This window comes from Petaurus breviceps, unplaced genomic scaffold, assembly GCF_028583685.1.
Source record: "Petaurus breviceps papuanus isolate PSGF00001 unplaced genomic scaffold, PetGlider_PUasm1.0 90925, whole genome shotgun sequence".
In the NCBI taxonomy this organism is placed as follows: Eukaryota; Metazoa; Chordata; class Mammalia; order Diprotodontia; family Petauridae; genus Petaurus; species Petaurus breviceps.
In genome coordinates this window covers 34,309,051-34,334,590 of record NW_027187380.1, presented here as the reverse complement: position 1 = coordinate 34,334,590, position 25,540 = coordinate 34,309,051, and the positions used below count along the sequence as shown (strand labels likewise).

General features: G+C 36.6%; 1 protein-coding gene across 1 annotated transcript in view; it reads left to right on the top strand.

Annotated features, from left to right (window-relative positions):
• Positions 1–25,251, top strand: part of LOC138152697 (myosin-4) — a 25,953-nt gene extending 702 nt beyond the window's left edge. The window contains exons 2-38 of the mRNA XM_069076784.1: positions 336–486; positions 778–934; positions 1,677–1,704; positions 1,804–1,918; positions 2,374–2,466; positions 2,626–2,689; positions 2,830–2,928; positions 3,042–3,145; positions 4,431–4,569; positions 7,103–7,221; positions 7,320–7,469; positions 7,584–7,754; positions 9,643–9,952; positions 10,629–10,702; positions 12,609–12,696; positions 12,786–12,903; positions 13,900–14,023; positions 14,115–14,251; positions 14,487–14,742; positions 16,405–16,647; positions 16,749–16,925; positions 17,268–17,413; positions 17,673–17,763; positions 17,853–18,242; positions 18,842–18,968; positions 19,928–20,046; positions 20,152–20,348; positions 21,048–21,231; positions 21,321–21,486; positions 21,592–21,716; positions 22,119–22,427; positions 22,840–23,043; positions 23,649–23,774; positions 23,863–24,033; positions 24,135–24,239; positions 24,543–24,638; positions 24,964–25,251. Of these exons, the coding sequence (XP_068932885.1) occupies positions 336–486; positions 778–934; positions 1,677–1,704; positions 1,804–1,918; positions 2,374–2,466; positions 2,626–2,689; positions 2,830–2,928; positions 3,042–3,145; positions 4,431–4,569; positions 7,103–7,221; positions 7,320–7,469; positions 7,584–7,754; positions 9,643–9,952; positions 10,629–10,702; positions 12,609–12,696; positions 12,786–12,903; positions 13,900–14,023; positions 14,115–14,251; positions 14,487–14,742; positions 16,405–16,647; positions 16,749–16,925; positions 17,268–17,413; positions 17,673–17,763; positions 17,853–18,242; positions 18,842–18,968; positions 19,928–20,046; positions 20,152–20,348; positions 21,048–21,231; positions 21,321–21,486; positions 21,592–21,716; positions 22,119–22,427; positions 22,840–23,043; positions 23,649–23,774; positions 23,863–24,033; positions 24,135–24,239; positions 24,543–24,638; positions 24,964–25,116 (5,626 nt within the window). The 3' untranslated portion in view covers positions 25,117–25,251. The remainder of the gene's footprint in view (positions 1–335; positions 487–777; positions 935–1,676; positions 1,705–1,803; positions 1,919–2,373; positions 2,467–2,625; positions 2,690–2,829; positions 2,929–3,041; positions 3,146–4,430; positions 4,570–7,102; positions 7,222–7,319; positions 7,470–7,583; positions 7,755–9,642; positions 9,953–10,628; positions 10,703–12,608; positions 12,697–12,785; positions 12,904–13,899; positions 14,024–14,114; positions 14,252–14,486; positions 14,743–16,404; positions 16,648–16,748; positions 16,926–17,267; positions 17,414–17,672; positions 17,764–17,852; positions 18,243–18,841; positions 18,969–19,927; positions 20,047–20,151; positions 20,349–21,047; positions 21,232–21,320; positions 21,487–21,591; positions 21,717–22,118; positions 22,428–22,839; positions 23,044–23,648; positions 23,775–23,862; positions 24,034–24,134; positions 24,240–24,542; positions 24,639–24,963) is intronic.
• Positions 25,252–25,540: the final 289 nt, after the last annotated feature.

The following is a 25,540-nucleotide window of genomic DNA, read 5'->3' as shown; positions in this document are numbered from 1 at the left end:
AGAAAGAAAGAAAGAAAGAAAGAAAGAAAGAAAGAAAGAAAGAAAGAGAGAAAGAAAGAAAGAAAGAAAGAAAGAAAGAAAGAGGGAGGGAAGAAGGAAGGAAGGAAGGAAGATAGTAATCAGAGACAGACACATACAGAGACAGAAACAAGAGACAGAGAAAGATAGAAGGAGAATGAAACAGAAAGAGACACACAAAGACAACAGGGAGAGAGAGACAGAGAGGAGGAAGAGGAGGAGGAGAAAGGGGAGAGAGACAGAGACAGAGAGAGCTTTTTTTCTTCAGTTTACCTACTTGTTTCCTGTTTTGAGAGTTTTGTTTTTGTTTTTATTTTTGGTAAGACTCTGACAGTAAAGGAAGATCAGGTTTTCTCCATGAACCCTCCCAAATATGACAAGATCGAGGATATGGCCATGATGACTCATTTGCATGAGCCTGCTGTCCTGTATAACCTCAAAGAGCGTTATGCAGCCTGGATGATCTATGTGAGTGCTCACCTGTGTTCTGTAGTAATTCATTCGAGCTTGGCATTAACTGAAATTTAAAGACTTTTTATTTTAAAGTACTAATGATAGGTTCTGGGGATATAAATACAAAAGTAAAATAACTCCTGCCCTCAAGGAACTTATAATCTTAGTGCTAAAGCATAAGCAAAATGTTTACGTTATTGAAGTTTATGAAACATGCTACCTGGTCACCCAGATCAATATCTAGGTCAATTAAAGAAACTGATGAGCTAAAAATGCACTGTGTAATTATTTCACTTCTTCATACAGACCTACTCAGGCCTCTTTTGTGTCACTGTCAATCCCTACAAGTGGCTGCCAGTGTATAACCCAGAGGTGGTGACTGCCTACCGGGGCAAAAAGCGTCAAGAGGCTCCTCCCCACATCTTCTCCATCTCTGACAATGCCTATCAGTTCATGCTAACTGGTGAGTGATTCAATATTAACCAGTCACCCTAAAGTATACAAGAAATTTAATAATAGCAGTAATAATAATAATATATTAGCAATGAAGAGCCAGGGTCAGTGTCTTGGAAGTAAAACATTCCCACAAAACAATAACAAATCAACAATAAATCATTGAGAAATGTGTTTAGGATAAAATTCAGTTCCAAAGATGAAGAGAACATTTCTTGAATGACTATCTTAATGTTCTAGTTAACTTGAACTAAACTCAATTTAGCTAACTTAACTGAACTTGAAATCCGCTTTTCAATTATATCAAAATATGTGAAATACTTCTGAAGAGCTTTATCTCTGCCAAAAGCAAAGTTTCAAGAAAGTGAATAGATGGATTATATAGACAATTTTACTGAAGAACTTTTAAATATCATTGAATTAGATATTGATATCATAATATTATATTTAATTTATCATCTTGGTGGGTGGTTAAATGAAACATGATACTAGCATTTTCACTACAATCATTTGTATCTCCATTATGTATCACAGATTATTCCATAATCAATAGTTTATATGAGTATAAACTTTACCTGTTGAGGAATGTTTTATGATCTGCTTACTCTTAGAATTTTGTAAACCAAAGGAAACTCAAAATTACATGATATATAATTCATAGGCTGTCATTTTAAGGAAACAACTTTTTTGGTTCAAATTTACTCCTTTGGGGAAGTTAAGCATATTTAAATTTCTTATTTTCTTTTTCATAGACCGGGAGAACCAGTCAATCTTGATCACGTATGTAGATGTCATACTCGGGGGTGAAGGTGAGGGTTAATAATTGCATTCCTTACAATTGTTTGAGAGTCTGATCATTTCTCTTACCTGGGTTGACAGTGGAGAATCTGGTGCTGGAAAGACTGTCAATACCAAACGTGTCATCCAGTACTTTGCAACAATTGCAGTGACTGGGGAAAAGAAGAAAGAAGAGCCAACTTCTGGAAAGATGCAGGTAAACCCTTCCTGACATTGCAGACAATAAGGAATGATATGCAACCAGCATTGTAGGGTATATACAATGGTTTCATAAAATTTAATTCATTCAATAAACATTTATTAATCATCTTTTCTTGTGTAAAACATTGTTTTAGTAGTAGGGAAAATACTTTCCTTGACCACATTGACATTACAGTCTAGTAACAGGATAGACATCAGTCCAGATAACACAAGGTAAAATGGTAAATGGAGTACCAAGACAGAGGGCAGTGCTGGCAGAAGGCATCAATGAATTATGCAGAAATGTTTTAGCTCAGTTAAAAGTCCCTTTAAATTCCCTTCCTACTCATTCTTAGAATCTTAAGAAACATGCAACATCAGCTAAATTAAAAGGCAAAAGCAGGGGATAAGGTGAGTCATTTCAGCAGATTTCCCCTAAAGATTCTCATCTCTTACTCTGTTTATTTTAAGGGGACCCTTGAAGATCAAATCATCAGTGCCAATCCCCTGCTGGAGGCCTTCGGCAATGCCAAGACAGTGAGGAATGACAATTCTTCTCGGTTTGTAAGTTTCCACCTGTTCTTTTTCATTTGTCGAGTATTAAGACTGTCATATCTATGTGATTTGTCAGCATTACTTAATATAGATCTCAAAAACATGAATAAGTTCTGTATGACCATTGACATGTACAACAAAAAAAATCTCTTATTTTTCCCTTTAAAGGGTAAATTCATTAGGATTCATTTTGGCACCACAGGGAAACTGGCTTCTGCTGATATTGAAACATGTAAGTGATTTGAAAAGAGTAATTTAGCCTTTCTTTTTCTTTAAAGCATTAAATCAAAAATCATCTTGTCTATTTTTCATATCTTCTTGTTTTCAATCTTTGTATTTACTTTAAAAAAAATTTTTTTAAACACACTTTAGATCTATTAGAGAAGTCCAGAGTTACCTTCCAGCTCAAGGCTGAAAGAAGCTATCATATCTTTTATCAGATCATGTCCAACAAGAAGCCAGAGCTTATTGGTGAATAAATTTTTTTAATCTCTATATTAGAAGTGAATAACTTTTCAAATAATTTCTACTGTGATGTTGTATATAAAGGTAATAATCCTGTCTTCATGTGCCCATCTGTGCAGAGATGCTTTTGATCACCACCAATCCGTATGATTTTGCATTTGTCAGTCAAGGGGAGATCACTGTTCCCAGCATCGATGACCAAGAAGAGCTAATGGCTACTGATGTAAGTAGCACAAAGTGGAAAACAAAAGAATCATTTTCATTTGTGCAATTTACTCAACTTTCATTTGTCCACCTATTTAAAAGCCATAGCAAATTGTACATAATAGCCTTGCAGTTTCATGTGCAATCTTCTTTATGCTATATTATGAAAATGATTGTTTTATTCCATGAATTAAAAATAATATAAATTTAAACTTTTTTTAAAAAATAGTGAATAGCTAATCAACCTCAGACTCAGGGGCACTTGGGTTCAAAGTTCACTTCTGACACATACTTGCTATGTGAAGGTAGGGAAGTTGCTTAACCTCTCAATGGCCCCAGACAACTCTTTAAATGAATAAACTGTTTTTTGCCTATTTTTTTAGGGCAATTGGGGTTAAATGACTTGCCCAAGGTTCACACAGCTAGTTTTTGTGTTAAGTGTCTGAGGCCAGATTTGAACTCAGGTCCTCCTGACTCCAGGGTGTTTGCTCTATTCACTGTGCCAACTAGCCACCCCAATGAATAAAGTTTTTGAGTAAGAGTTAATTTTCACTGGTAATTGGAGTTTCTTGAAGAAGTTATTAGAAGTTCCCAATATCAATGAAATTACAGAACTGGGATGAAAACAAAAATAAACAATAGTTAAGCATTTTTCCATTTTCTTTACCAGACTTATGATTTCAGGTATAGTATAGAGAATAACACTTGAGGAAACTCTCTTTTCCAATATAAGATGGTATCTACTTTATTCACTCTGTCTTAGGGAGTTGCCAGGGGCACAGAAAGACTAGATCAAGTCAAGTCAAGGGCCATTAAGCTAAACCCTGGGGAGACAAAGACAAACATACAGTCCTAGATTCCAAGGAGATTACACTGGGGCTAGGTTTTGAAATACTTTCAGTGCCTTGGACTGGGATAATAGAGAGGAAGAAAAAACTAAACAACTGGAGATTTGTGTGAATAAAAAAAGAGAAGCAAGGAAAATAATGGGGAAACAGGAAATCTTTGCCTGTCATTGTTACAGCACTCTTCAGGTCCACCACAGCAATGGAGAACTTCTATGGCTTTGACAATCTCCTTCATACATATCACATTTGCCTTGTATTACAGTTATTTGTGTTGCATGTTTGGTCCCCATTGTTTAATTGTAGGTGCTTTGAACATGTCTTATTTATCTTTGAAGGTTCTTTGGTGCCTAGCCCAGTGTCTCACATGCTTAATAAATGTTTGTTAAGTAGATTTGAAGATAATTTGCTTGTGGATAATTGCATTTAGGGAATTTATTGTATTCAATCTTTTATCAGAGTGCTGTTGATATCCTGGGTTTCACTAATGATGAAAAGGTGGCCATTTACAAGCTAACAGGAGCTGTCATGCATTATGGTAACATGAAATTCAAGCAGAAGCAACGAGAGGAGCAGGCTGAGCCAGATGGCACAGAAGGTATTGATGATCCTAGATTGCATTTATGAGTGATAGACTTGGCTAATAATAATCTAGTTGTGCCGCAGAAATGTATCTTGTCTTTGTATAGTCTATAGTGCTAAGCAAAGAGAAGACATAATCAATAGCTGTTAATGGAATAAGAGTGTTCCACCAACATGGCCAAGGATCAGTCCCTGTGATACACATCATGCAAAATGAGCATGATTCAATTCTCTCCACATAAATTCAATTCTCTCCAATGTCCTCTAGTTTCCCTCTGACTCTAGCCTGTATTCTCTTTTGTATCTAGCATTATAGTCCAAACTAGTTATTCTTCCCAGAGATCAAATTCCTTACTTGATTATCTAAGGTCCTTTCTAGTTATATAATATTCTATGAACTGTGACTGGAATGGAGAATTACTTTCAAACCATAGGGAATCTGGCAAAGGGAGGTGTACCTATTCACTCATAAATATAGAATACGACCTCCTCTGAGCACTGAAGGGCTGGATGTGCAAGCATCAAAAATGTCGTCTGTACATGCCTACTATTTTTCATGCATTTGAGTCTTTTTCTGGAGTGTGTGGGTATATGGTACACAAAAAGTAATGAATCACTTCCATGATGTCACATTGGTATTTCTCAAATAATGCCACTCTGCTGTCAAGATATTTACAGAATCCATTTCCTCCCATTGTAAAAGTATACTACAGTAAGTTAGCAGAGGAACCAGGGATAAATAAATTTCCCTTCATAATAATTCTCCTTCTAATTTACAAAGTCATTCTCTATCTCATTAGAGGAAAAAAATACCAGAAAGGGGGAAGAGGAAAAGGTGGAAATCTATGCATCATTTTCTGATTATCTGTATAATGCAAGTGAGCACTTTATCCAATACACTTTGTTCATGTGTATGTGTACGTGTTTATATATACATGTGTTAATGTGCAAAATTCCTATTTATTGATTGATATTATGGTTAATTTGTGGTCTGGTATTAGACAATCTAGACTAATTTAATCAAAATTAATTTGATCCTCTTCAACAAATTCCCTCAGAGCTAGTACGTTAAAATCAAAGTGCCTTGAACTTTTATATCACTATGACTCAATGTTAACAATGACGACAACAATAAAACATATTAATTGCTTATTGCACAAAAAGGGGTGTGCTAGTTGTGAGAAAAAATACAAAAATTAGAGACTGTAACAGTTCTGGTCCTCATCCCCTTTCACATGGATTATTTAAATCAATAGCCTCTTAATTGATCTCCTGGCTTGAATACTTCTCTTGTCCAGTCAATTCAGCCATACATTGCTACCAAAGTTTTTTGTTTGTTTGTTTTTTTCAGTGCAGAGCTAACCACATCATTTCCATGTGAACTTCACTTATTCTCTATTGCCCTTATAACAGAATATAAACTCCTTTGTTTAGCTTTTTCATCTCTTTACAACCTTGTCCCAACCTTTCTTTCCAGACATTGGAATTACTCCCCCTTCCACACCCTGTAATCCAATCCAAGTGGCCTTTTCTCTCTTCCTCACACACTGTACTCCATCTCCCATCTTTGTGCCTTTGCCATCCTTTTTGGAATGTTTACCTTCTCATCTCCACCCATTAACCTCCACCCATCTACCTTCCTTCTAAGTTCTGCTTAAGTATCAATCTCTAAATAAGGCCTCCCATGATCCCGAGCTGCTGGCTCCATCCCCACTCACAATCTCTCATCCAAATGACCTTGAATTTGCATAAATATTTCATGTGCTTACTCATGTGCATAAAATATACACTGTTTCTTCTAATGTACAGGTTCTTAAAGCACTAGGACAGTTTCATTTCTGTCTTTGTATCTTCAGTGTTTAAGAAACCGCTTGTCAGATAGTAGGTGCTTTTCAAACAGCTAAGTGATACAGTGGACAGAAGGCTGACCCTGGAGGCAGGAATACCTGAGTTCAAATCTGGCCTCAGACACTATGTGACCCTGGGCAAGTCACATAACCCTGTTTGCCTCAGTTTCCTCATCTGTAAAATGAGCTGGAGAAGAAAATGGCAAACCATTGCAGTATCTTTGTCAAAAACAAAAACAACAACCCAAACCAAACAGGGTCATAATATGAATAATGAGCTAAATCACAAAAAAGGTGCTTTTAAAATGCTTATTAACTGACAAATAGATATAGTCCCTCTTCTGTGGAGTTCACAATCTAATAAAGGAACAAGACACTAACATAGTAGACCACCAATATTTTTGGTCTATAGACCACATTCATAGGTAAATGATTGTTCAAACCACATGTTCCAAACTGCCACTGCAAAAATTAACCAACAAAATTGTTGTAGTGAGAAAACATATTTGTAAATGAATTCTTATCAGAATCAAAAGTTTAGGGACTGTGGAATCAGAAACATTATTATCACAAGAGATCATGTTGTAAACTACTCTTGGAGAGTTGCTGCTTGTTAACCCCCATATTTCTCTCAAAAATTTTAAATCAGTTTGATTTTTCTGAGCTTTGACACCCTTGTTATTCTCTCTGTGCTTTTTACAGTTGCTGACAAGGCTGCCTACCTCCAAAGTCTGAATTCTGCTGACCTCCTTAAAGCTCTGTGCTACCCTAGAGTGAAGGTCGGCAATGAATATGTCACCAAAGGCCAGACTGTGCAGCAGGTGAATATGGTTAAAGTCACTTCATTCAAATCAACCAAAGGAAACTCAAGGGTTTGTCCTTTTCTTTGACTTCAGGAACTATACTCTTCTTCTTAAAGGTATATAATGCTGTGGGCGCTCTGGCGAAAGCTATCTATGAGAAGATGTTCCTGTGGATGGTCACTCGCATCAACCAGCAGCTGGACACCAAGCAGCCCAGACAGTACTTCATCGGAGTCCTGGACATTGCTGGCTTCGAGATCTTTGATGTGAGTTATTAGGGGAAACAAAACACTAAATGGAGAAATCTACATATTTTGCTTTTCTTCAACTTCCCTCGTTTTTTCCAATCACTCAGAGTGTTTTATATTTGACACACTCAGTTCAACAGCCTAGAGCAGCTGTGCATCAACTTCACCAATGAGAAACTGCAACAGTTCTTCAACCACCACATGTTCGTGCTGGAGCAGGAGGAGTACAAGAAGGAAGGCATCGAGTGGGAGTTCATCGACTTCGGGATGGACCTGGCTGCCTGCATCGAGCTCATTGAGAAGGTGTGCATACATTTTCCATTACTCAAAATGCTAAAGAAAAGTTCAATTTTTGTTCAAGAATTTTCGACACTTCCTAAAATTAATTGCTTCCCCACCTCTTGGAGTAGGAAGCCTTTCTATTGCACTCTCTATATGTTTATTATCATACTTGAAGCATTCTTGCCTCTAGGTCATTTACAAATAAATGGATCTCAATATGGACTGCTAGGAAATCTTTCATTCATACTTCCAAGAAAAGCGCCTTTTTATCCTTCTTTTCATTCAAAGAAATGCTTTCAGTTTCCTATTCTAACTTTATACATGACTAAACAAAATCAAACATTGTCTCAATTTAAAAAAAAAAAAAGTCTTTGGTGTAGCACATTGCCAATTAAAAAAAGTCTCAATCAATTGTTTTCCCCCTTAATAAAAATATGTGATTACTCCTCAAAATACTAATTACATCAGCAAAGCATCATCTTTTCTCACTAAAACAATGTTGCCTTCCTCCCAATAACTTCCCAATAGAGTAAGTTCAATGATATTTCCTTCCTATACATTCTAACTTATCTTGTACAGAATTGGTCTACCACTTAATTTTTGGATTCCTTTTATGAAACTTTACTTTTAGATAAGATTCATTCCAAATCATTAATACATTGTAGCAGGAATTATGAAAGACTATGTATTTTGGTGGGTGTATATCCTTGGATTCCTTGGATACTATCCATTTCTGTTTCATTATCTTAAAAGAAATTATAATATTTGTATGAGTGTGAGGTTTTAACCTGTTGAATTGGATTACATTAGATTACAATTTATATACATTCCTTTCTTCACCTAGATAAAATGTTAGTGTCAGAGTACCTGTAAAAATCCAAACACAAATTGTATCCCAAGATGAAATCTCTCTTCTTTGCTTAAGTACTATTGTTATAGGCACTTATTCTAAATTCAGTACTCCCTTAGCTCAGGTTTGATGTTGATACATTCACAAGTCATGGAATACCTAACAAAGGAGGAAGTTTACTTTGCTCTGACACAGCAAGGATATGCAACAAAGATGCACTGGCACTTATCTTCTTTAGAAGTTAAGCAGTCCCCATTATCTCCATTTGGAAATGGATCTGGTCAGTTAGTCATCAGGGCATAGAAACTGATGATCCTAACATAGCTGTATATGTTGATAATTTAAGAACAGGAATTCTCATGAAGGAAATAATGTTTTATATCTTTTTGAAGATTCTGCTGGCTTTTAAGACCAACAGAGAGATTATGTTATTATAACCACTGATTCAGATATTTCTTTTGATTTGATGTCTTTTGAATCAGTCATGTTGTCTAATAGTTTAATTTGAATAGAAAACTAAAAGACAAAACAAATTATAATCATATGTTTCACAATATGGAGTCATAGTTCCATAGGCATATAGATTTTTTTAAATAGCATAAGATGTACTTTTATAAAAGATAGCTTTTCATCATCATATAACTTCTCTCTTCTTTTTTATCTGATTTAGGCATCTCATTATTATTATTGTAGCCAGAAAGTAATATAGTTTATGAATATATATATATATATATTTGCAGAATAGTGATAGTTAAACTATGAAACAGTACTTACATCAACAAATTCATTTTGAATGTGAAGATTGCTGCATGAGAAACTATTACATATATCTACATAATATAGAATCTACAGAAAACACATTTCCAGCATATCCCTAGCATATATAATGTTGGTTTTATGTTTCAGCATTTGAAGTTGCAAGGCAGAGATAGTTTCATTTATTTATCATCACATATATACTTCTGAAAAATAGTTTTTTCTGGGCTACAAAATTTCCACATACAATAGAAGTAGCATTTCCTGGGAGAATATAACTATATATCTCTTCCCTATTCTTAGCCAATGGGCATTTTCTCCATCCTGGAAGAAGAGTGCATGTTCCCCAAGGCAACAGACACTTCTTTCAAGAACAAGCTGTATGAGCAACATTTGGGGAAATCCAACAATTTCCAGAAACCCAAGCCTGCCAAAGGGAAGGCTGAGGCCCACTTCTCCCTGGTGCACTATGCTGGCACTGTGGACTACAACATTGCAGGCTGGCTAGACAAGAACAAGGATCCCCTGAATGAAACTGTGGTTGGGCTCTACCAGAAATCCTCAATGAAAACTCTGGCCTTCCTCTTTGCTGGAGGAGCTTCTGCTGAAGCAGGTAATTTTTCCTAGTGCCAGGAATTCTCTTTTTTTTTTTTTTGGCCTTTTGAAGGGCAATTGGGGTTGAGTAACTTGCCCAAGGTCACACAGCTAGTAAGTGTTGGGTGTCTGAGGTCGGATTTGAACTCAGGTCTTCCTTACTCCAGGGCCGGGGCTCTATTCACTGCACCACTTAGCCGCCCCTAGTGCCAGGAATTCTTAACCATTTTTGTGTCATGAACCCCTTTGGCCATCTGGTGAAGTCTGTGGTCCCCTTTCAGAATAATATTTTAAGTACATAAAATACATAGAACTACAATGGAAACTATATTTAAATAATTATCAAAATATTTTCAGCAGCTACAAGTTCATGAACCTCAGTTAAGAGCATATAGGGAGCTGGATATCTGAACACCTCCAAGCCTATTTTGCTGGGGTAGGGAGGCCCTTTCTCTATGCCTCCTCTCCTCACAATTGTGTTTTCATTTCTTTATCTTGGGAATCTCTTTTAGTGAAATCTTACTTTCTTAGACTACTGATATAAATAATAATTGAAAGAGGTGGGGCATGCATACAAAAAGAGTAGCAATGTAAATAAGGGCAGAGTTTAAGGGCCAAAAGGAATTTGGGCAGGAAGTTTTTTAAAAATTATAAGTGATAATATGTAATTTATTTTATTTCTTTTTATTTCTCAGAGGGTGGTGGCGGTGGAAAGAAGGGTGGAAAGAAGAAGGGTTCTTCTTTCCAGACGGTGTCAGCTCTTTTTAGGGTATGATATAATCTTTAAATCTATAGTAAGATGTAAAAAAGAGTTGTACATGAACACATCTAGAAAGTCTCTAAGGGAAAATTGTAATCTAAATAAATCCCAAAGAATTAATCAATCTGCAAATACTTATTAAGTCACTTCCCCAGTACATCCTACAAATATATATTGCATCAAAAGACAAATTTCCTCTAAATCTCAAACAAAAAAGACCTCTCACCTCATTGAAGGAATTCAAGATTGAGCTAAAACCAACTTTCAGACCCAACTCCTTCACTTAGTTGTCAGTCACACACAATCAAAGGTTTAATTCAAATTTTCTCCTAATGTCAGTACTTGGGATAAACTTCATCTAAATTTGGATAGAGTCTTAAAGGAGTACATTTTTAAAATGCCCCTACAGTCTGTCTGCTTTCATTTCCCTGGTGTTTCCCAAGTGTTTTTTAATTCTTTCTTTCAAACTTAATTATCTTTCTATCAACAAACCTAAAAGTCTAAACAGGGCCCCAAATTCTTTTTTGCCTTTTTTCTTCTTCTTGCTCAATAGCTTCTCTTGTCAACATAGACAACTAAATGAACTCACTTTATAACCCCTTTAAATTTTTACAGATAGTTCTACAAAATTATATCATCAAAAATATTTACTGCCTTTTGGGCATCATCAACTTACTGTGTCCAAAACTTACTATCTTTTACCCAAAACCATCCTCTCTTCCAAACTTCCCTTCTAAGGGTATCACTATTCTCCCAGGAACCCAGGCTCAGAACCTTGGTGTCATCTGCAATTCCTTTCAGTCATTCCACATATCAGCCCATTGACAAATATTATTTCTACCTTCACATCTCTCCTATATGTCTCCTTCTCCCCACTCACATAGACACTATCATTTTTCAGGCCCTTATCACCTTACTCATGGACTATGGCAACAGCTTTCCTGTTAGGTCTCCTGGACTCATATTTCCCCTCACTCCAGTCATTCTTCACATAGCTGCCAAAGTGATTTTCTGAAAGTGTAGGTCTGACTATGCCACTCATCTACTCAAAAAGAAAAAAAAAGGCTCCTTATCAGCTCCAGGATAATTTCAAATTCTCTGATAAAAGCTCTTTAAAACCTGACTCCAACTTCCCTTCCAGTCTTCTTATACTTTACCCCCTTCCATGCACTCTATGTTCCAGAGATGGTGCCATAAGTCCTAATATGTGGCATGCCCATCTCCCCATCTTCATGTCTTTGCACTGGCTGTCCCCCATGCCTGGAGTTCTCTCCCTGCAGTATCTGTCTCCTGGCTTCTTCAAATAAAATCTTCTGCAAGAAGCCGCCTACATTATTAGTATTTTCACTCTGATATTTGTTCAGATTTACTTTGTACTTTCCTTGTTTGTACATAGTTGCTTGCATGTTGTTGCCCACATTATATCACAATCTTCTTGAGAGCAATGATTGGTTTTGTCTTTCTTTGCATCCCTAGCATTTAGCATAGTACCTAAGACATAGTAGGACTTAATAAATGCTTGTTGACTGACTAACTGGTGCTAATTGCTGGCATGGAGTGACCTCCTTCTCTAGAAGACTATGCCAGTCTTCAGTAGTTCAAGCTCCATCAGGCCCTATCTAACCAAAAAAGCTTAAAGAAATACATGGTGATGAACTATGTGTCTGTTGCTTGAGGACCAGCCTATGTAAATTTGATGATTTTCATTAGCAGAAGATTGGCCCCCATCTGACTAATTTTTCTTGACCTCAGCAACTCATAAAGACCTTCCACTAAAGCATGGAAGGCTTGAGGTCTACTTTAGTAGAGGAAGAATTCACACCAAATGGAATCCCAGACTTTTTGAGGTATTGAAGTGACAAGGTTTTCAAGCAACAAGAGGCAATTATTAACATTTTTTCATATGGTTTTATAGGAGAATTTAAATAAGCTGATGACCAACCTTAGAAGCACTCACCCTCATTTTGTACGCTGCCTCATTCCCAATGAAACTAAAACACCTGGTAAGAAACTGATGAAGTTAAATTAGGTGCCACTGTTTTTACTTTGATTTTTAAGTAAAATTTATGAGCTTTGGTGTTTTTTTTTTCAGGTGCCATGGAACATGAACTTGTCCTGCACCAGCTGAGGTGCAATGGTGTGCTAGAAGGCATCAGAATCTGCCGGAAAGGATTCCCAAGCCGAATCCTGTATGCTGACTTTAAACAGCGGTAAGGTCTTCCCTATTATCATCATTTTCACCTTTAAATATATCATCTGTCTTCTACACAGCTATTATTTTCAATTCTTCAACAACAAAACATTAAATATTATCAGTTGAAAAGTCATCTGAAAAGAGAAAAGTTCTGGGTAATTAATAGCAGAGAAAATTTATTCTTCTTGCATCAGAGAAACATCCTGGTCTTGGATAGTACTATGTTTGATGGAAAATTGTACTATGTTTGTTCACTCATTCATTTATTTATTTAGTTGTCTATCTGTTCATTTATTTATTTGTTCACTAGTTTATTTACTTATCTTTGAGACTGAGTCTTTCTATCTTGGTCAGTCTGGAAGTGCAACAGCTATCACAGGCCCAATTTCACTACTGATAGGCATGAGGCTTTTGACCTTCTCTGTTTCTGATCTACACTGGTTCACCCAGCCTTTTAAATAGCCCGGTTGCCCTTGGTTCCCAGGGGCTCCTTATATTTGTTAGTCTTAATGTAGAATCCTGATTAACTTAGCCAACTTATGATCAGAAATACTGAACTCAAGTAATACACTAGTCTCAGTCTCCTCCAGCAGCAGAACCTACCATGGTTACATTAAAAATAAATCAGTATCTTTTGTTTATATATCATCTCCATTTCCCAGTATATCTTTTCCTCCTCCAATACATAGACAGCCATTGTTTATAAGAAAAAATCAAAAAGATGGAAAAAAGGTAGTTCTTCAAATCTAACTAGTATATCAACAAAATCCAATAATATGCAATGCTCTATGCTCATAATCTCCCACCTCTGCAAAGAACGCAGGGGGGCGGCGGGGGGCAAGGGGTGCATTCTTAGCTCTCCTCTTTAGGACCAAAGCTTGGTTATTACAATCAGTGTTTAAGTTTTGATTTTCTTGAATTCACATAATTTGTGATTATTGTGATGAAGCTACAGTAGTTGTATCACCTTTTTAATGAAGAAAGTATCTTGCTATTTTTCTTATTTTAATAGATACAAGGTTTTAAATGCAAGTGCTATTCCAGAGGGACAGTTCATTGACAGCAAGAAGGCTTCTGAGAAACTTCTTGGATCCATTGATATTGACCACACCCAGTATAAATTTGGGCACACCAAGGTACCACTAACCACAATTTTCACCTTATATAATTACTTTCTAATTGAAATTTCTACTGAAAATGATCAAATTTAACTTTTCTTTCACCAAGGTCTTCTTTAAAGCTGGTCTTCTGGGAACCCTAGAGGAGATGCGAGATGAGAAATTAGCTCAACTCATCACACGCACTCAAGCCATATGTCGAGGCTACCTGATGAGAGTAGAATTCAGGAAAATGATGGAAAGGAGGTGAGCCCTATATTAGCATTTCACAGTGCCTGCATTTCCTTTCCTTTTAAGTGAATGCTATTATTCAATATACTAACTATATCTTTAATTAACCAACAGATAAGCATTTATTAAATGTCTATTTTTTTCTAGGAACTATAGTAGGTACTGATTATACAAATACAACCCTATCCTCAACAAAATTGCATTCAATTTTTTATAAACTTCATTACTTTTTAAATGCATTTTCACATAGGGAGTCCATCTTCTGTATTCAGTACAATGTCCGTGCCTTCATGAATGTCAAGCACTGGCCCTGGATGAATCTATTCTTCAAGATCAAACCCCTGCTCAAGAGTGCAGAGACAGAAAAGGAGATGGCCAACATGAAGGAAGAGTTTGAGAAAGCCAAAGAAGATCTTGCCAAGTCTGAGGCTAAGAGAAAGGAACTGGAAGAAAAGATGGTGGCTCTGACACAAGAGAAAAATGACCTCCTTCTCCAAGTTCAATCTGTGAGTGTCCTGTAATAGGCATTCTGCAACAATTAGTTTGTTTAAAATAATCATCCAGTCACTGTTAAATGTCCATTACCATTTGTTATTGTAGCACTACCATCTAAGATATGAGATTTTAAAAAATAGTTTTAGAAAGCTATAAACTTTATTGTATAGTACACAGCAAAACGCATTGGTTGTAGAATCAGAAGGTGCAAGTTTGACTCCATGGTCTGGCATTTACTAGCTTTGTAACTCTCATGAAATCACCCCTGTGCCTCAGTTTCCTCATCTGTAAAATTGAGACAATAATTGTGTTACCAACCTAACAAGCTTTTGGTGGAAAATATTTTGTAAACCTTTAAGTGCTATGTAAATGTAAATTTTTATTTCAGTCCAATTTTCAATAAGGACTGGAACAACCCTTAAAAGCAAAAGATAGACACTTCCTAAATCATTTTTACACGTGTGTATATGGTTCATTCAATGTAAATTTACAAACATATGAACATATCTATAAAAATTAAGGAACATGGATATATACATGCATATATACACATATATAATATATATGTATGTATGTATCCCTTGATTTTTTTGTCCTGTCTTCTCCAAACCTGCTGTTAAACTGAACTAGGCTAAAGTTTCCTTAGGAATTTTTTTTGGGGGAAAAGGGGATATAAATCAGGATGTACTTTGTCCTCATCAGGACAAAAAGTGAACTGAAAGTTACACATCCCACTCTTAACAATGGCTAATTGGAAAAGGAGGACTTAGTATCTGTTCTTCTACAGTCACTGTGTTTTCCTTTTTCCCCTTCTTCATCTCCCTTCCAATTTCTTTGTGTACTGGTACTGTTATTCCATTAACAGTTAACTGTGGTATCTGCAATGTAATAAGTTTAACTTATAAACAAGGTACCTCCATACACAAGAAATTGTTGGATCTGTCAATAGCTACAGTCTGCTGCTTCTTCCCTTTAATAGATATGCACAGAGCCTAAATCCTAGACTTCAAAGGAAAAGAAAACAAAACAAATCACTGAAAATCATTTTGTGTTTTCACTCTCCTGCCTGCCATCTCTTCTTCAAGCTTTCTTTTATAGATAGTTTAGGTACAATGGCATTTCACACAGAAAGTTACCAATGCACTTTCTCATTTAAAACATTCTCCCTGAAAATTATGGATGCTAGGAGACCAGGACACAAGTGATAACACAAAAGATAACATATTGTTTATCTTTCCTAAGTACCTATTTTGTATTTAAAATATTTGATGTAAATATGAATAAATATGGTAGCTTATGGTGTTCCTCGAAAATCTGTATTCCTATTTAGGGACTTTTTTGAGCAAAATTTGAAGTAGTTGAATTTTGGTTTTGTCATACATCTGATTTTCTGTACAGCTCCTTTTCCCCTGCCCTGGTTGTATCTTCCACAAGCCAAGGTTGTCCCGAGATCAAAATCAGATAATTGATGTTAAAGGAATTTTTAAATGAAAAGGCATGATAGACCTTCAGGGCACTATTATGCAAAATCAACTGGTCAATTGGATAAACCAATCAATCCAGTTAGCACATATAAACCCCCAAACTGGTTCCTTCTTGACCTTCTTGGCTTTCTGGAGAAGTTGCTCTGTGTAGATGTAACTTTAGAAAATTATTTTTTTTTCCTACCATAGGAAGCAGAAGGTCTGGCTGATGCAGAGGAGAGATGTGACCAGCTAATAAAAACCAAAATCCAACTTGAGGCTAAAATCAAGGAAGTGACCGAAAGGGCTGAGGATGAGGAAGAGATCAATGCTGAACTGACAGCCAAGAAGAGGAAACTAGAGGATGAATGTTCAGAACTCAAGAAAGACATCGATGACCTTGAGCTAACACTAGCCAAGGTGGAAAAGGAGAAACATGCTACAGAGAACAAGGTACAAATAATGATCATGAAAATGAAATAATTTATATTATGCATGTTATGTACAAGTATGACACAATGTAAAATAACACAAAAACATTTTCTCTCATAAAGGTGAAAAACCTCACAGAGGAGATGGCAGGGCTGGATGAAAACATTGCTAAGCTCACCAAAGAGAAGAAAGCCCTCCAAGAGGCCCACCAGCAGACCCTGGATGACCTGCAGGCAGAAGAGGACAAAGTGAATACATTGACTAAAGCCAAAACCAAATTGGAACAGCAAGTGGATGATGTAAGTGTAAAAACACATAGACTCATAGAGTTATTTTTATATTCATTGACTCAGGATTTTATATTCATTGACTCATTGGATTTTTTATATTCATTGACTCATAGGAAATAAAAAGAAGAAAATTTCCTTCTTTAATATAAAATAAACTGTTTTTATATTAAAAGAATAATGGTAACATATTCTTGACATTCTTAACATAACTGATTTTCCACTAATAATTTTATTATTTAAAAAAAATGAAATTGGTGTCACTTTAAATTTTCTATCTCACTACATATAGATAAGTGACAAAAGATTCATGCTCTAAGAAATCAAATTAACAAAATGCATTTAAAAATCCAGCTTGAAGGATCCTTGGAACAAGAAAAGAAACTCCGCATGGACCTAGAGAGAGCAAAGAGGAAACTAGAAGGTGACTTAAAGTTGGCCCAAGAATCCACAATGGATATAGAAAATGACAAAGCACAGCTTGATGAAAAATTAAAAAAGTAAGTACAAGTATAGCATAACTCCATTATTAAACTGATTGAGATAAAGCATTGGTAAAAAAAAAATAATGTGAAAAAAAATTATGTGTCCCAAATGGAATTAAAATAGACACTGGAAATGCTTTATATGTCACAATTGACTCAGAAGGTAAATGTTTTCCAAAATCAGCATTATAGAAGGATTCTAATGTTTAATTTTTTTAAGGTAAAGGGAAATTTATGGAATTAGGGTTTCTAACATGTATTGCTTTTCTAAAAGGAAAGAATTTGAAATGAGCAACCTGCAAAGCAAGATTGAAGATGAGCAAGCATTGGGCATGCAGTTGCAGAAGAAAATCAAGGAGTTGCAGGTAAAGACATCACTTCCTTGGGTGCCAGGCCCCAGGGAAACATTCATTGACAGGAAGGCACTGATGGGTCTGTTTTCCCCTATTGCCAGGCCCGCATTGAAGAACTGGAGGAGGAAATCGAGGCAGAACGTGCCTCTCGGGCTAAAGCTGAGAAGCAGAGATCTGATCTCTCCAGGGAACTTGAGGAGATCAGCGAGCGCCTGGAAGAAGCTGGAGGGGCGACTTCAGCTCAGATTGAGATGAACAAGAAGCGAGAGGCTGAATTCCAGAAGATGCGCAGGGACCTTGAAGAGGCCACCCTGCAGCATGAATCTACAGCTGCTGCACTCCGTAAGAAGCATGCGGACAGTGTGGCTGAGCTTGGGGAACAAATCGACAACCTGCAGAGGGTCAAGCAGAAACTGGAGAAGGAGAAGAGTGAATTGAAAATGGAGATTGACGATCTTGCCAGTAACATGGAGACTGTCTCCAAAGCTAAGGTACTGTGGTCTACTGTACAATCATCCCTTCCTATTTGTTTGCAAGGAAAAATCGAAAACAAAAGTCTGTTTTTTACTATACTGAATATTAAATCTTTAGGAATATAAGATTCAAAGTTAGAAGAGAACTTAGAGACCATCTAATCCAACACACTCATTTGGCACATGAGAAAAATGTTTATTTTACTGACTATATTTTGCCAGTATGAAGAAGAAGAAGAAACTAAGGCTGAACTCTATGCAGAAGAGCTCCCAGTTGGCTAGTGCTTCACAGAAGACAAAGCATTATCTCTAATCCTGAAGGTCACTGTTCATGTATCTTAATTAGAATTACTTTATTAGAAAGGGTTACATTCAGTCTTCCCACTTCTCGAGTTTATTGATGAAAAATTACTCTAAGTTTTGTTTTATCCATGTATAAGGTATGATGGTGAAATAAGCCTCATGTGAAAATAATTCTCGTGACTTTAGACACATCCTTTATAATACATTTTTTAGTGATGCTAAAAGTGTAAATCAGCTTTGAATTTTCTTTGATTTCAGACCTACAAATTGAATTATAATTTCTTTTTGGGGGGTGGGGATTCTTTATTTTACAGGCAAATTTTGAAAAAATGTGCCGCACCCTTGAAGACCAGCTTAGTGAAGTAAAAAGCAAGGAGGAAGAGCAGCAACGTCTCATCAATGACCTGTCAGCTCAAAGGGCACGCTTACACACAGAATCAGGTAATTACAGACCCAAAATCTAGGTAAAGTATTCTGGACTTCTTGTCATCAAAGGGATTGGGTTCAAATCCTTACTTAGGCACCCATATAATCTTAGGCAAGTTACACTCTCTGGGCCTCATTTTCTTCAACTCTAAAATAAGGGAGTTAAATTTAGGGCCTCCTAAATCCTAACCCTGTGATCTTTCTGAAGAAGTACAGAAGGGGAAGAAAATATCTCCTCTCTTTGCTATTTCTATCAAATACCAAATACTAGTCAGTCAACTCTGCAACTAATTGCTCTATGTTCTTCAAATTAAACTTGATGGTAAAAATATGAAGCTTATATAACTGACAAATTTTCTCTGTAATCAATTGATAAAAAGCATTTAGTAAGGGCCTACTATGTGTTATCTATTGTACTTGGGATACAACTACAAAAGTGAGACCATCCCTGTATCCGAGAAGTTCATGTTCTACTAGGGGGATAGGATATACTCAGATTTTTTAAAGATACAGTATATAAATAAAATAAATATGCAAGTGATTGGGGATAGGAGGGTGTCACTAATAACTGGGGGATCAAGAAAAGCTTCTTGAAGAAGTTAGAATTTGAGGTAGACCTTAAAAGGAGACACAGCTTCCAAGAGCAACATGGGGCAAAAACTCTGCAAAGGCACAAAGATGTGTGAACAGCATGTGCAATGTGTAACTTTTTATTATCTTATGTAAGGTAGGAAAAACAGACTCCTAGAAATTAAATAAGGTCAGTAGACCTTTAAAGGACTAAGTCTATTATTCCAAATATCCCAACATCAAAGCAAGTATACAACAACAAAGCAAGTATACAAATTTCCTTCACAAGAAGTGTAATGGTGGAAAAAACAACCTGCTTTATTTAATGTTAATATGATTCCTTTTCACATGATACCTTCTCCTGGGTAGAAGTATTAAATTTCTCATATGTTGGGCTTCTGCAGGTGAATTTTCACGTCAGCTGGATGAGAAAGACTCATTGGTTTCTCAGCTGTCCAGAGGTAAACAAGCATTTACCCAACAAATTGAGGAACTAAAGAGGCAGCTTGAAGAGGAGACTAAGGTGAAAATTTCACTGCTGAGGTTTTAAAATATTCCATCTCAATGAAGCAAATGGGATGAAAAGCATTGTCCAAGGTAAACATCACACATTTTATCTTTTGCATAGGCCAAGAATGCTCTGGCTCATGCCCTGCAGTCGTCCCGCCATGACTGTGATTTGTTACGGGAACAATATGAAGAGGAGCAGGAAGCCAAGGCTGAGCTACAAAGGGCAATGTCCAAGGCCAACAGTGAGGTGGCTCAGTGGAGGACCAAATATGAGACAGATGCCATTCAGCGCACAGAGGAACTGGAGGAGGCCAAGTATGGGCTCTTGGTGAAGGGGCAAGAAATGGCAAAGATTAAGAAAACATGTGGAAAAGGATAAATGATTTAGAGCTTGAAAGAGTAAAAATTGTTTTACTATCCATGACTTTGGTAATTCACATAATCTCTGTAGACCCTGGTTTCCTCATCTTTAGAAGAGGGGATAAGATTAGGTTATCTCTAAAATCTCTTTCAATGCCAATTGTAGGATCCCCTATATTTTTGGGTGAGACAAGATCAGAGGGCATTAACTCATCAAATTCACAGTGGAATGTACAAGAAGGAAGTTTGTGGTTACATCCTTCTTTCACAGACATTTCTAAAAGGGGGTATATCAAAATCTATATTATTCCCTCCCACTCAATAAATTCTTCCTCCCTTTTCAGATCTCAATTAAAGGCTTTATCCTCCACATTCACACATGCACAGAATCAAATATCCACACAAGTACAAAGATCTTGGGGCTTTGAAGAAATAAAAGCTTAGCCTTCAAAATAGTGGATTCCATTGTGCTAGATATAAGGAGATAAGAAAGAAATTCTGAGGAACAGATTGTCATGAGAGAAAATTTTTAAAAAACTATTCATTTTGAGAAAGTTATAGAAAATTAATATTTTAAGAATAGCCTTGTAAAATTAAATTTCATAACTCATTCTTTTCTTGGTCATTCACCTTATGAAACATGTATCTTTCCAGGAAGAAGTTGGCCCAGCGCCTACAAGATGCTGAGGAACATGTAGAAGCTGTGAATTCCAAATGTGCTTCCCTCGAAAAGACCAAGCAGAGGCTGCAGAATGAAGTGGAGGACCTCATGATTGACGTAGAGCGGTCCAATGCTGCCTGCGCTGCTCTCGATAAAAAGCAAAGGAATTTTGACAAGGTTTTTCATAGAGAAGTGTCTATCTTTTGGGAAATGTGCAAAACACATTGTTCTTAAACACAGAGAATAACTATTGATTGCTCTTTTAGGTGTTGTCAGAATGGAAACAGAAATATGAGGAAACTCAGGCTGAGCTTGAAGCTTCCCAGAAGGAATCCCGGGCTCTCAGCACAGAGCTGTTCAAGATGAAGAATGCCTATGAGGAATCCTTGGACCACCTGGAAACCCTGAAGCGAGAGAACAAGAACTTGCAGCGTGAGTGCCTTTCATCTCTTTTCATTCTAAAATGCTACAGGGAAATCCTTTTCTTTTTTTAATTATTACTCAGTTGATTTTCTGTTTTTGTTTACTAACCAACAGAGGAAATTTCTGACTTAACTGAGCAGATTGCAACAGGGGGAAAGCATATCCATGAACTGGAAAAAATAAAGAAACAAATTGAGCAAGAAAAGGGAGAACTTCAGGCTTCTCTGGAGGAAGCCGAGGTATGTGTCAATCAATTAAGCAAACAAGCGATTATTAAACTCCTACTTTGTGCCAGTTGCTGTGTGATATAGACATGAAAAAAAGCCGATCCCTGCTTTTAAGAAACGTATACTAGGATAGAGAAGTAAAACAAATGCTGTTTTTCCTCCATCCATTTAATAATCAACTAAAAAAGTCATTGAAAGTTAGCTTATCATATTAAAAAAACAAACTTTTAAGCTGTGCTTCATACATGTCAGAAACATATCATGTTTCATATCATTGTCAGAAACATACATGTCAGAAACGATAATTTCCAGAATAATAGAAATAAAATCACTACATCAAGATATATAGAGGGAATAACTTTTTTAAAAATCATTGTAATGTTTAGAAGTTCAACAATTTTTTTTTCCATTAAGGCTTCACTTGAGCATGAAGAAGGAAAAATTCTGCGCATCCAACTTGAGTTAAACCAAGTGAAGTCTGAAATTGACAGGAAAATCGCTGAGAAGGATGAGGAAATTGATCAGTTAAAGAGGAACCACCTCAGAGTTGTGGAGTCAATGCAGAGCACACTAGATGCTGAGATCAGAAGCAGGAATGATGCTTTGAGGATAAAGAAGAAAATGGAAGGAGATCTGAATGAAATGGAAATCCAGCTGAACCATGCCAACCGCCAAGCTGCCGAAGCCCTAAGGAATCTGAGGAATACACAAGGTATCCTGAAGGTAAGTTGGGTTAAGTGTACAAGATCTTTTATAAAGTCCTCTATGCAGTTTGTGACTTCTTAATTTAAAATTTTTTTAAGTTAATTAATAAATATGATCTTAAAAATTAGTTTGGTAATGACTGGTGGATTTAAGGCACAGTTTATTTTATTTGGCTACAGTTTTCATTTTCCATTGGTCCTGAAATTTTAAAAAGTCATTGAGTCTATGTGTACAAGGTGGTTGTCCTAACCAGATTTAATTTAAAATTAGGTTTGTAATTTGTTTCTGTCATACTTGTAATCTAAGTTATAAAAGATTCTAAGTATATAATGATTTTGTAAAAAATGCTACATTTGCCTTAGCTTCACTTCGACATGCAAACACAAGATGGTTGAGATGTTCAAAAGCTATTTTCCTTTGACATATATAGGACACCCAGTTGCATTTGGATGATGCCATCAGAGGCCAAGATGACCTTAAGGAGCAGTTGGCGATGGTTGAGCGGAGAGCTAACTTGATGCAGGCTGAGATTGAAGAATTAAGAGCCTCTCTAGAACAGACTGAGAGGAGCAGGAAGATAGCTGAGCAAGAACTTCTGGATGCCAGTGAGCGTGTGCAACTCCTACACACCCAGGTGAGATTCATTGCTATCAACTGATTAATAAACATTTATTAAGCACCTAGTACCTAACAGGCTCTATCCAAGGCATTGGAGATACAAAGACAAAAATTAAATAGCCCCTACCTTTAAGGGGCTCACCTATCAGAGATTAGAAACATTTTCTAAAGTTCAGGACAAATTTTAGATCTGATAGGACATAACCTTTTACTTTTTTAAAGTTCTAGAAAGAATACAGAACTGATGTAATAACACCTACCTGAGTTTCAGGTGCTCTTAGGGACTCATTATGATTTCAAACTATATGACAAGTATTTTGATTAGAGTCTGGAGTATTGACTAATTCTAGGAATTGCCTATTTTTAGAAACAAAGAAAAAACCTCTGCCAACTACTCTAAATTCTAAAATTAAAAGAAAAAAGATTTAAAAATATAGAGCCGGGTGATTGAAGAAGCTAAGAGGCAAGCTGAGAATTTAGTCCTACTTTGGCCTATATTTTAAAATGTATGCCTATTATCTCTGGTAGGAGTATTTATCAATTATATATGTATAGATTAATTTTAATTATATATTATCAAAATTAATAATTGTGCTATATTTTTAAAAATATTCTAACCAGAACACTAGCCTGATCAACACCAAAAAGAAGCTGGAAACGGACATTACTCAAATCCAGGGTGAGATGGAAGACATGATTCAGGAAGCCCGGAATGCAGAAGAGAAGGCCAAGAAGGCTATCACTGATGTGAGCAGAAAACACATTGATTTTCCTCCTTGGTCTATTTATATGACAACCTGACATTTATAGTTGTTTTTGTTTACTTGCTAACCAGGCAGCCATGATGGCTGAAGAGCTGAAGAAGGAGCAGGACACCAGTGCCCACCTGGAGAGGATGAAGAAGAACATGGAACAGACAGTGAAGGACTTGCAGCATCGCCTGGATGAGGCCGAGCAGCTGGCCCTGAAAGGAGGAAAGAAGCAGATCCAGAAACTTGAAGCCAGGGTAATTATCCTAAATACTAGATCTTTTCCAACCTATTCTGCTGACTGGTTTTAGCAAAAACTGTTGAAAACCAAATCAAATTAAACTTTGTCTTTTTACAGGTTCGTGAACTTGAAAACGAGGTTGACAATGAACAGAAACGCAACATTGAAGTTGTGAAGGGCCTACGTAAACATGAAAGACGAGTGAAGGAACTCACTTATCAGGTGACATTATCAACCATTCTATATAACCATATTCTCCCTTCTTTTCTCCATTCCCCATCCCTCCCCATGGAAATGAAAGATAAGAATAACTTGGGGGAGGCTAGGTTGCGTAGTGAGTAAAACACTGGCCCTGGAGTCAGGAGGACTAGAGTTCATTCCGGCCTCAGATACTTAACACCCACCAAGAAAACTAGCCATGTAACCTTGGGCAAGTTACTTAACCCCAACTGCCCTCCAAAAAGGCAAAAAAAAAAAAAAAGATAAGAAGAAATGATGAAATTATCTATTCATCAACTCTTTCAGACTGAAGAAGACCGTAAGAATGTTCTCAGGCTTCAGGACCTCGTAGACAAATTACAAACCAAAGTGAAAGCATACAAGAGACAAGCTGAAGAAGCAGTGAGTATAGTTCCTTGGACATCATTTGGCTAAAGTGATTTTTTTCTATATTCTTCCCGTGGTTACCACATGATAATTCCCCATACCCAACACATTGCCTCCAAGAAACTAAGCAGGATTTAAATCTGTGTTCTTTTTCTTGCCTTGCTGGCAACATAACATCTTAAATTTAGGAAGGAAATCACAAAATAACAAAACGAGGAGGGAGTAGTTAGCTGATGTCCATAGTTCCACACTCTTCATTGCCAACATCCAGCAATATTTTCCGTCAGCCCCAAGAAATGCAGACTTCTCTTTTTCTGACCAGTATGTTTTATATCCCCAGGAGGAACAATCCAATGTCAACCTCTCCAAATTCCGCAAAATCCAGCATGAGCTAGAGGAGGCTGAGGAACGGGCTGACATTGCTGAATCCCAGGTCAACAAACTTCGGGTTAAGAGTCGGGAGGTCCACACAAAGATTATAAGTGAAGAATAATCACATCCTGATGCTTCAATGTGACTGAAGAAATGAGCATAATGTGAAATTCTTGGTCACTTTATTCTGTAACTATTGTCTACCATGTCTTTAATGTCAGGGTAATAAAACCTAAAGAGAAATCTGCAAACCAAAGTTGCATTTGTCCCCTTATAATAATATTACTTCAGTAATATTAGGAGCAATAATAACTCACCTTTATACGGCACGTTAAATTTGGAAAGCATTTGTATATTATATGCCTTGAACCAGTGACCAGTTAATATAAGAGTTATTATCATTCCATTTTACAGATTAATATAGTGAGGCTCAGAGAGATTAAGTAACTTGCATAGGGTTACACCACTAGCAAGTATCTGAAGTTTTAAATACAGGTCTTACTGACTCTGATTCCAACACTCTATCAAATATGCTCTTTAGTTCC